The 11,743-nt window shown below is 40.6% G+C and overlaps 1 protein-coding gene across 1 annotated transcript; it reads right to left on the reverse strand.

Annotated features, from left to right (window-relative positions):
* Window positions 1–1,376: 1,376 nt before the first annotated feature.
* Window positions 1,377–8,774, reverse strand: IFIT5 (interferon induced protein with tetratricopeptide repeats 5). Its single transcript, XM_012454745.3, has 2 exons — window positions 8,727–8,774; window positions 1,377–6,651 (listed from the first exon to the last, which is right to left on the reverse strand). Exons 1-2 carry the CDS (start codon window positions 8,729–8,731, stop codon window positions 5,208–5,210), a joined length of 1,449 nt encoding a protein of 482 aa, XP_012310168.1. The 5' UTR covers window positions 8,732–8,774; the 3' UTR covers window positions 1,377–5,207.
* Between the last annotated feature and the right edge of the window lie 2,969 nt (window positions 8,775–11,743).

Here is an 11,743-nt window from a genome sequence, read left to right on the forward strand (position 1 = left end):
TTTTTTCCCTCACTTAAAGTGAAATACAAAATGTTTCATCAACAAATTTATCTTAGTGAATATGAAATTTCCAAAGAAGGAGGTAGTTGTGGTTGGGGTGGGATCTAGTGTGTGTGGCTTGATCTCAGGAAATGAGAAAGTTAAAGAAAAGAAACCACATCTCAATGATGCAGGGAACTTTGGCTCAAAAGAGAAGTAGAGAGGAATGGGGAGGCTGGAGCCCTGGGAGAAAAAAGAATGTATAAGCAGAAAGAGAGGGGATATATGAGCAGAAAGCTAAGTGATAAACTTGTTTTAAATTAAGTATACGTTTGCTATGTTGTTCTGAAGGGAGAGAAAGAGGAAGAAAGTCAGTTTTGTGGAAAGGGGCTATTCCAATCTGTGATGGTATGCCTTATTATGTTATTTATTGATCTGTTTAGTATAGATGTCATCTATTGATTTCCTGCTATGTTGTCAGGATTTAATTAATAGAATTTAAAGAATTCTTCCCATCCCAATTCCTTCCATGTTGCAACAGTTACAATTCAATTTTTACTTAATTTGTTTTGTAAGTTATAATAATATATTTAATTCATACTCTATCAAACTTCAACTGTATTTTTTGAGTCTCTATCCTTCTATTATGGTTTGAATGTTTTTGTCTCCTCCAAATTCATGGGTTGGAAGCTTAATCTCCAATGCAACAGTGCTGAGAGGTGGGGCCTAAGGAGAGGTATTTTTGAGGGCTCTGCCCATATGACCGGAATAATGCCCTTATAAAAAAGACTTGCAGGAGTGGGTTCTCGCTCTCTTCTGCTCTTCTGCCATGTGAGGAACAGAGTTCCTCCCTTCTAGTGGATGCAGGATTCAAGGTGACATCTTGGAAGGAGAGACCAGGCCCTCTCCCAACCTACCAGCACGTTGATCTTGAACTTCCAGTCTCCAGAACTGTGAGAAATAAATTTCTGCTTGTTATAAATTACTCAGTCTCAGGCATTCTATTATAGCAGCCCAACAGAAACTAAGACAACTTCCCTTACCTCTCTTACTCCTTCTGTTTTCCAAATCAAATATTATAAAATTGGAAAGATTTATTTATTTATTTATTAGACAGAGTCTCACTTGTTGTCCAGGCTGGAGGAGGGCAATGGTGTGATCTTTGCTCACTGCAATCTCTGCCTCTTGGGCTCAAGTGATTCTTAAGCCTCAGCCTCCCAAGTAGCTGGAATTACAGGTGCATGCCACCATGCCCAGCTAACTTTTGTAATTTTAGTAGAAATGGGGTGTTGCCATGTTGGCCAGACTGGTCCCGAACTCCTAGCCTCAAGTAATTTGTCTGCCTTAGCCTCACAAAGTGCTGGGATTACAGGCATGAGTCAGTCACCACACCCGGCCATGTTTTGTTCTTTAATCATAATTACTGATCCAAAAAGGTGAAGAAAAATAAACGACATATACATTAGGTAAATGTTAGTTATCTACAGCCAATTAGAGTCCTCTAATTACATTTCTTTCACTAGATATGTCAGTTTGATCCAAGATGGGATGTTGAACGTGCAAGAAATATATTCGGGAAAACATCTATGGAAAAAAATGGGAAGAGAGCAGATAGAGGTTGGAAGAACAACTGTGATGCAGGTCTAACACCATAGGTAGGAGAGCTAGATCGAAGAAAAATTGGGTAGAAACATCTTAGATTACAGTATTTTTTTAAGGAACATTTGGCAAGGCTAGTGTGGAGTCCTTGAGTTTAAATTGCTCATCAGAGGAGTACTGCATCTCTCAGGAAAGGGCATGACTTAGTATCCTTGCCACACTGGGAAGCATGGTCTCAGTGTAAATGTAGTGCTAGAATTCAGAGTGTAGAAGATGGGACCTTCAGACAATTACAATCCCTGTAGCTAGAGATCTGAGAGGTGCTTCTTATGGCTACCACATTAGGGTTACAATGTTGTTACACTTGACTACTCAAAGGAGACTGTTCTAATTGTCAAGGCCAAATGGATTCTCATTTCTTATATTTCACCAATTATATAAAAACATGCCACATTAATGTGGTTTATATTTCTGTCATGTTCTTTAATCTCAATAATGAACATATTCCATGAAAGAACTACCTTGGGCCTGCCTGTGTTGTAGTTGATGTCACATAAGCATAGGCACATCATGGCCATATAAACTCTGTCAGTTGAGGTTTAGCCTACAACAAATGATTACTGGTAGAAACTGTAAAATGGGGATGAGTGTTACTGAACCAAGAGCCGAGAGAAATAAATTATGGTCCACAAATTAGTTGTGAAACCTTAAGTCATATCACCAGTCCTGGTCTCAATTTTCATACCAAGGAAGTTGGTTGGAGCAGGCATTTTCTCAGGGTCTTCCTGGTTCGAAAGTTCTGTGTTGTCTACAAGGTTGTTGCTGAACTGAAGTAATCTGCATTGTGGACTCAATCTAGAGAAGAATATATTGCTTTTGAAACTCTGGCTGATAGCATGTGATCAACTGCTAAGACTATTTCTGCACCCAGAAAGGAAAGCAAGTATCTTTAAGAGCTCCATTACGGGGAAGCCAGTTTTTCTGCCAGCTGATTTATCATTTGTTGAAAGGGCTTTTCTCAGCTTTTGTGAATCAGGGAGCATAGCTTTAGTGCTGAATGAAATAGTTTCCAAGAACACCTTAAAGATTTGGAGAGGAGTCACTTCTTTTCTGGAAGGGTCAAATTACCCTGAATAGCAATCACAGCCACTTCTCTGAGCATATTTATGAGTCTGTCTAATAGGTAAGAAAAGAACTTGGGCCTGGCATCATAGGATTATTAGTCTTGACAGGATGAGTTCATCTAACTAGTAGAATTAGGACCCATTTCAGAGGCTTTGAGTCAACTGGTAAGGGCAGCTTTCAGAGGTAGGTGCAGGATACTATACAATTCAACTCAGGCAGCTTTTATTGGAGTATTATATACCAAGTATATGATGAGGAATCCAAATGCAAACTGGATATTCAAGGAACTTAGGATTTCCTGGGTTAAGCCTATTAGCCTAATTAATTTTATTCCATTTACACTTACTTTTCACATTTTAGATCAGTGGCTCTCAAACTTTGCTGCACAAATTTCAACTGGGGAATCTAAAAATCATAATGCCTGGACTGCACCCCATACCAATTAAATCATTCTCTGTGGGACGGGACCCAGACATCCATGTTTTAACTTTTTAGGTGATTCCAATATGCAGCCAAGTTTGAGGAACAATGTTGTAGACCTTACTATTCAAAATGTAATCAGAACAGCAGCAGCATCCTCACCTGGGAGCTTGTTTAAAGTACAGAAATCTCAGGCCCCTTCTGTGTATAAGCACAACTCTTATCCGCTGATTTATAAAAACAAGTTAATTGATGAAGCAAATAATCTTTTCTATGATTCACTGTCGGAGTGACCCCTGAATGGCAGTTTTCTGAACTATGTGGCAAGTGATGGAAGTTGTTTACTTTCAGGTAGGACAAATGGCCTGCTTTGCTAAGTAATATCCTAAAATATTTGAAAGGGACAAATGTGTTTACTGAAAGGTCAGGACTTCAGTGCTGACTTTCTGAAATTCTTAAGTAAAGATCATTCCCTTCCTTGTTCTTCCTTAAGAGATCAAACAAAATTAAAAAAACAGAATTAAGTAAAACAAAATATTTTTAAAAAATTAATATGTGAGCTACACTGCAGTATATATGTATGTCTGACTACGTACAGAAAAAAGATCTGGAAGGATACATATCAAATTGTTATTAGTTTACTTTGAGGATGTGGAACTGTAGTAAGGTGAGGGGACAGCTCTCATTTTTAAATTCACATACTTTTGTAATTTTTTTTGGAATTTACAATGAGAATTCATTATTTTTATAACAATCAAATCATAACAGAAATTTTAAAGATAATAAAAAAATAACAGAAAGTAAAACACACATACATAATAATTTTAAGAGTTACATTGGAGGAATGGAGAATTACATGGTACTTTTTAACTAATATTGTAGTGGTATATAATTGCGTAGTCTATAATCAAAGAAACTACATTAGAGAAGCCACATTAAGTAACGTCCAAATTAAAAAGTTCCCTGGCATAAAAGTCTCAAGCAGTGACTCCTCAAGGTGGATATTAAAACTGAAAGCAGCGCTTAACTCTTCCTAGAGAATCTACGTGAAAAAAACTCTGAAAATTTCACATTAAAAAAAAAAGCTTCATAGAAGTTACTTTAATTTGCTAAAATAGCCAAAGGACAGAAATGAGGTATAAAAACTCTATTCAGAACAGATTCAAAACTAGTACACTGAAATCTTGATAATCTAGGGATGTAGGTTAGGGACATCTCCTTTTTCCATTGGTTTATCATTTCTGCAATTTCCCAATGGCTGCTTTATATCTCAATAATTTTAACCTAAAAGTATTGTAATTTTAGTTGGAAGGAATAAAATTAATTGCATCTAAATTCAGTGCAAATTTTTTTAGTAAAAAAAAAACCAGAACAACTTGAGACTATTTTCCATTATTCATTTTTTTCCACTTAATTATTTCTCGCTACTTAATAAACATTTGGGGATTGAATCTCTGAAGTTACAGATTTAAAATCTGAGAAAATCTTTTTTCTCCTCTTCTAGTTTGTTCTTTTTATTGAAGTCACTAGAGATGACAAACTTTTTTGTTATGAACTTTTTTTCCAACAAAAAAGATATTTTAGGTGACTAATAGATTGATAGTTAAATATCCTTACCAAAGTCAAATCATCTCTAACTAAAACGTGCTGTCTTTTGCAAACTACATAGTTAAGAGCTTAAGTATTAATAAATAATTTTGTACTCCTGAGTGTTTCTGATCTAGGTATCAAAGGTTGATGTAGGATTATAATTATAATTACTACATAATATGAGAAATTTACCAAAACTTAATTTGCAAAGTATTATGAAAAGCACAGATAAAGAGCACAATAATAATGGCCATACCATGTTTAAAAGTTACAACAGCTAGAATATTGCTATTTCTCAATGGATTATAGTATTTTAGTTAAAAAGAAAAAAGAAAACAGCACAAGATTCATCATAATGCATATAAAATTCTTAGCACAATGCATGGTACACAAGAACTGTTCAATAAATATTAACTCTATAATAAACAATGGATTAAAACAATTAAAAAATAGAAGAACCCAAAATGGAGGGAAAGCTTTCCTAGAGTATGTATTTAAATGGAAAGTTGGAGCTCACAGAGAGCAGTAAGGAATTCTGCATTTTCTGGATCTATCTTTTGTGCCTTCTCATAGTACTCAGCAGCTTGCCTCTTTTCTCCTTCGAGCTTATAAACAAACCCTAGGGCACTTAAACTCTGCACGTCTAAAGCATTGTGACAAAGTCTCTTTGTAGCCAATTTCTTCAGCGCACTTGTCAGTTTGGTGCGAAGGGGTGATCTGTCTTTGACCTTTAAGGCTTCTAAATAATGATGGATAGCAGTATTTTCTGATTTACGGTGAAATTCCTGAAAGCGGCCATAGTGGTAGTGGATCTGATGTTTGTGATCATCAGTTATGTTCTCCAGACGAAGGGCTTTCTGGAAAATGTCCTCAGCATTGCTATACTGGCCTCCTTCAGCATACATGTTGGCCAGATCTGTGTAGGCAAATGCAAACATAGAGTCTTGTTCCATGGCTGCTTTGAAATGAAATATAGCAGATGTAATCAGCTCATCAACCTTCAGCTTATCCTTTCCTTTAGGTCTGTTGCGTGTGGACTTCTTGATTTGGATCATTTGTGCTCTGTAGCAAAGTCCCATCTGGTGATGCAGGAAAGAAGAAGTTGGTGTCACCTCCAAGGCCTTTTTTAAAAGTTCGAGAGCTTTGTCCCAGGAATTTTTTCTCCTATAGAATTTGGCTGCATAACGAAGGACATAAGGCTGGGATGATATTTGGTCCAGGATTTCTTCAATATACTTTTCCCCTTCAGCTTCTGCATGTACATCTTGAAGCTTCAGTGCAAGAAAAACCTTAATGTAGCTGTCATCTGGGTTCAGGGTAACAGCCTTTCTCAAAGGCCCCAGAGAAAAGCTCTTTACAGACCCTTCTCTGTCAGAATCATCCAGTCGATACACCGTGATAGCATAGCCGATGTTAAATTCTGGATGGTCAGGTTCTACTTCCAGAGCCTTCTCAAAAGCTGCTTTAGCCTTTTGATAATACTTTCCTCCAAATTTCAAGAGTGCCCACCCTTTCTCACAGTCAATCTCAGGACACTCCAACTTGTAGACAGATGGACTGGACAATTTCTTGCAGACATTCCCTATCTTACCTGTATACTTCTGAGCTTCTTCAAGCTGGTCCATGTGATAATACACCCAGGCATAGTTTCCCCAAGTGACCAAGCTTCGTACTTCTTCTTCGTCTGAGTGTTCTCGCTGGATTATTTCTTCTGCTTGTTCCAAGCACTCCAAGGCATCTTTATTTTGGCCTTTTAGGTGTTTCACATAGGCCAATAGGTTATAAAGAGCAAGTCTAGATTTTGTGGTAAGAAATTCAAGCTGTTGCCCAATTGTATCTTCCACTTCAAACAGATCAATGTCTTCCTTAAGTAAATTCCATGTAAAATGACATTCTAATTCCAACAGAATGGCCTTCAAGGTGTCCTTAGGAATTTCACTGTCAAAGATAAAATACTTTTTAATTTTTGAAGAAATACAAGAAATAATTTTCTAAACTTTAAACATTGATCTTTGCATAACAATTTTATCCCTATTTGATCTTACAGGTAAAGCACTAGGTTCCCATAACTTTATACTAGAGTTTCTTCTATGAACAGTTATGTCCTAGAAATATTTCATTTAAATTCTCACTATTTATTGCAAAAACAGTTCTGGAGAGATGACAGAGCTTTCTATATTACATGTATCTATTTCCTTTTGGCAATCAGTAAACCCTTGAAAATTAGGAATAAATATATACATATTCAGTAGTTAATATGAAAATTCCATTTTTGTATTATGAGTACTGATCCTGACTAGGAAACCTGGTAAAATTGTTCCTTGGTAATTATTCCTTTCTCTAGTGTAACTGTACCAAAAACATGAGCAAGACGTGCCATGTCCTTAAAGCCTGGTCAAATCCACAACAATATGGCCTTACCAGCCCCCTGCCTGTCATAGAGTAAAACAAACATCTGCCTGTTTTGAAGGTCTCTACCAGCCCAGCCCAAAGAGGATGAGGAGGGCTGCTCAGGTATTATCAATGTGGCTGTAAGATCTCAAAGGGACATTCAGTCAGGTACTGAAGTGGTTTGTCCAGGCTCTTTGGAATTTATGCACAACTGGACACTGAGAATTTTTACTGTTTAAACTTTGTCTACTTAATTTTGTAACTTTGTCTCTGGGAAGCTGATAAGAGAGAAGGTATTGTACCAGAAGAGGTAACATTTATCTTTCGTAATTCTGTTCTTTTGCTAGGAAGAAGCATTCTTTCATTGTCCTTGGGGGACAGCCCCCAATGGGGCTAAGCCCTGTTCCTCCCCATCCTGCATATGTAGCGTGCACATCACCCCCTTTATCTGGTAGTTTTTTCCAAGCCCCTTCCTGATATCATTCTCCTTTCTTATAAATGTTAGATGTGTGGCACTTAAACACTTTTTAACTTATAATAATGAGAATAGTCAACATTTATTATGCAAGTATTATGTGCTAAGCAGTCAATTGATAGGATTTATTATTGTCCTTTTCCACAGTCCCAAGAGATGGACGCCATTAATTTTTACAGATAAGGAACAGACTCTAGAGTTTAAGAAACTTTGGGGTCACTCAAGTAGTAGGAGCTTAGTCAGGATTTAGAACCAGGGACTATATGCTTTTAGAGCCCAAGAACTTAACCTCTCATTCCTCAACTCATTAAATGCAGAAGGTTCACTAACCACACGCAGGTCCGGGTGCTAGCCCCTGGGGATACAAAATGATTAAGAAAAGGACACCATCATGCTGAATCAGTAAAGGAGACAGATAAAGAAATCCTCATAAAATAGCGGATTGGTTGGAGGATAACAACCTGTGCGTGGTACAGAGGTAGCTCGGTGTAAGGGAAGAACTCAGACCCAGGAATCAGAAAGGCAAAATGGCAGTGGCTGGCGAATGTGACCCATGGAGGGCTGCGGCGAAACCGCGTGTGCCACACGGAGGGAATGGCAGCTGGAAGGAGAAGCACGCGACAGGGCTAAGGAGACCGGTGCCACGTCCCAGCCGCCCCCGAAACCGCTCTGGGGGGTTCTGCAGACTGACGAGTTTTCCGGAGGCGGCGGCCGCGGGCCCAGCACGGTTACCGTTGCCGCTGCAGAGGACAGCCGTGGCGTAGTGCGGGGTGGAGAGGCCTCCCGGGGGGCGTCGCCCGGCACACGCCCCGACGGTCCCGACAGCAGACGCCAGGGATGCGGTAGGCTCCCGGGGAGCATCGCCTGGTCCTCCTCCCTGATCGGCCTCCTCAGGCGCTCGGGAGGGACGGGACTCCGGGGAAGCATCCGCTCGGCCACCCTCCCCGACAGGCCCGACTTCAGACGCCGCGTGTCAGGTCAGAGCGCCCGGGGGGCGGGGTCCCCAACGCAGATGCCCGGCTGCCGCGCGCTAGGGGCTCGGCCCCTGAAGAGGCCGCAGCACTGCGCTGGGAATGAATGAAAGAAGCCCGGTTTGAAACAAAGGCCGACGCAAGGCTTGGGAGGAGAAGCGGAGGAAAGCCCTTACCTCATGATGGCAGCGCTCCGCAGGCCGTCCGGGCGGCGCAGTCCCTCGCGCTCTCTCTTCAGCACCGGCGACAGCCGCGCGGCTGGCGGGCGGGCGTGTGCGCGTGCGCGCGCCAGCCAGGCCTCGGCAGCACTGGGACTCGGCCGGGCGGCGCGTCTTTGTTAGAGGAGGGACCCCAGCAGGAATAGGTAACTGGAAATCGAATCTGATGCCCGAGCGGTCAGAAACCGAAACTTAAGAAATCGAAACTTAATGGAAGAGCTCAAGAGCTGTGGCCAGACGTTTGCGGAATCCAGGGTCTTTTGGAGGTGAATTTGCAGCGGGGCCGGTGCACTTTTTGGTTTCGGCTCTTACCTGACTCTTTGAGTCCGCTGAGCTCGCGTGCTGCCCTCTTAACTGTTTGTTTTTGAGTCAGGGTCTCACTCTGTCACCTAGTCCTGATCTTAAGCGATCCGCCTCTGCCAACCGAGGTGCTGGGATTACAGACGGAAACTGAAGTCCCTGCTTCCACTCCAGTCTTTTGATTCAATAAGCAACACTGCAATGCTATACATCTGTGCTGTTACTGTTGGGTGTAAACTAGAGAAATTTGGAGCTAAAATCTATATACATTTTAAGTTTGGACGAATATTGCCAAACAGCTTTAAAAATCCACTCCTAGCCACAATTTTAGGAGCGTGCTTCTCTTCCGTACCTTTGCCAAGGGTGCTTTGTATAATAAGGACCCAATAAAAGTGAGAGTGGTATTGGGAATCTAGGCAGAAAATGTCATGCAGCCATACATTAAACATTTTGTTTAATGAATTCATTCGGCAGATTTTGGGGAACAACTGTAAAAGCCAGACTTTGTTCAAAGTACTGTCAATATAACAACAAAGAAAACAGACACGGGCCTTACCCTTATTGAGTTAATGTCTGTTTTCAAAACCTCAATAGCCTGTCCATAATTCATCTTTTGCATTGGTTTTGATTTTGTTGTTGTTGTTTTGAGACAGGGTCTTACTCTTTTATCCAGGTTGGAGTGTAGTGGTGAGATCACAGCTCACTGCAGCCTCAACCTCCAGAGCTCAAGCAGTCCTCCCACCTCAGCTTTCTGAGTGGCTGGGACTGCAGGCGTGCACCACCCACGTCCTGCTAGTTATTTATTTCTTGTAGAGAACGGGGTTTTGCGGTGTTACCCAGGCTGGTCTCCAACACGTAGGCTCAAGAGATCTGCCCGCCTTGGCCTCCCAAAGTGCAGGGATTACAGGCGTGAGCCACCATTCCTGGCCTGATTTTATATTTTTTAAAACATACTGCATTGAAATATTGTCTACCTTGATCACTGAGCTTCTGGTACCCCACCTCCTAAGGCAAGTGCCTCATTTAAGGCAACCACTTTTAACAGTTGTACTGTCTTATACAGAAACTGCTGGTCGTATGTGGCTATTAAGGACCTGAATTTTTAATTTAATATAAATTCAAAAACTGATAAGTTAATAGAAAACTTTAAAGAATATTTGGAAAAAACTTAGGTGCACGAATCTACTTTAAGTTGCAAATTTTATAAAATCTAAATACAGAGCAAGTATTTCCAATGATTATCCTCAGCAAACTAACCCAGGAACAGAAAACCAAACACTGCACGTTCTTGCTTGTAAGTGGGAACTGAATGATAAGAATACATGGACACAGTGGGGAACAACATACACTGGGGCTTGTTGGAGGTGGGGGGTGGGTGGAAGGGAGAGCATCAGGAAGTATAGCTAAGGGATGCTGAGCTTAATACCTAGGTGATGGGATAATCTGTGCAGCAAACCACCATGGCACACGTTTACCCATGTAACAAACCTGAACATCCTGCACATGTACCCCTGAATTTAAAATAAAAGTTGGCCTGGTCGCGGTGGCTCATGCCTGTAATCCCAGCACTTTGGGAGGCTGAGGCAGGTGGATCACAAGGTCAGGAGTTCAAAACCAGCCTGACCAACATGGTGAAACCCCATCTCTACTAAAAATGCAAAAATTAGCTGGGTGTGCTGGCACGCACCTATAGTCCCAGCTACTAGGGAGGCTGAGGCTGGAGAATTGCTTGAACCTGGGAGGTGGAGGTTGCAGTGAGCTAAGATCGCACCACTGCACTCCAGCCTGGGCAACAGAGCGAGACTCCGTCTCAAAAATAAATAAATGAATAAAAATAAAAAAATAATAATAAATAAAGTTGAAGAAAAAAATGAATTTCCAATGAAAATTTAGCATTCAATTTGAGATGTGCCATAATCTCTGTCCTACCTTCTTAAGGACAATGGATGAAATCAGTATCTATTGGAAGGAGTAAAAATATTAAATAATTGAAGCAAAATGTGTTGGGAGCCCCAAATTTGGGGATTTTCTTGGGGTACTCTGTGGTAGTAAGAGTAATGCCCCCTCAATGGTATCCATGCCCAAATCCCCAGAACCTGTGAACATGTTACTTTACATAGCAAAAGAAACTTTGCAGATTTATTAAATCAAGGATTTGGGGATGGGGCGATTATCCTTAATTATCCAGGTGGACCTGGTGGGTCCTTAGAAGAAAGAGGCAAAAGAGTCAGAGGAGGGAAGGAGATGTGAAGAAAGCAGAGAGAGAGATTTGAGGATACTACACTGTTGATTTTGAAGATGGATGAAAGAATTCAGGCAGCCTCTGGAAGCTGGAAAAGGCTATCCACCTAGAGCCTCTGGAGGAGTGCAGCTGCATCAATACCTTGACTTTGGCTCAGTGAAACCCATTTCAGACTTCTGACCTCCAGAACTGTAAGATAATAAATCTGTGAAATTTTAAGTCACCAAGTTTGTGGTAATTTGTTACAGCCACTACAGGAAACCAATATATTCTTCCCTAAAACATGTACAAGAATGAAAGATCAGTAACACTGCTTCTTTTCCTTTCTTATAATATTATTTGTTGTCCATTGCCTTTCAATAAAATGTGATTATTCATAATCAAAGGTAATTGTTACCGACAATCTCTGATTATTTAGCAATGCTTTCATGTA

This window comes from Aotus nancymaae, unplaced genomic scaffold (assembly GCF_030222135.1).
Source record: "Aotus nancymaae isolate 86718 unplaced genomic scaffold, 86718_ANA_hifiasm-v0.15.2.pri h1tg000010l, whole genome shotgun sequence".
Lineage (NCBI taxonomy): Eukaryota > Metazoa > Chordata > Mammalia > Primates > Aotidae > Aotus > Aotus nancymaae.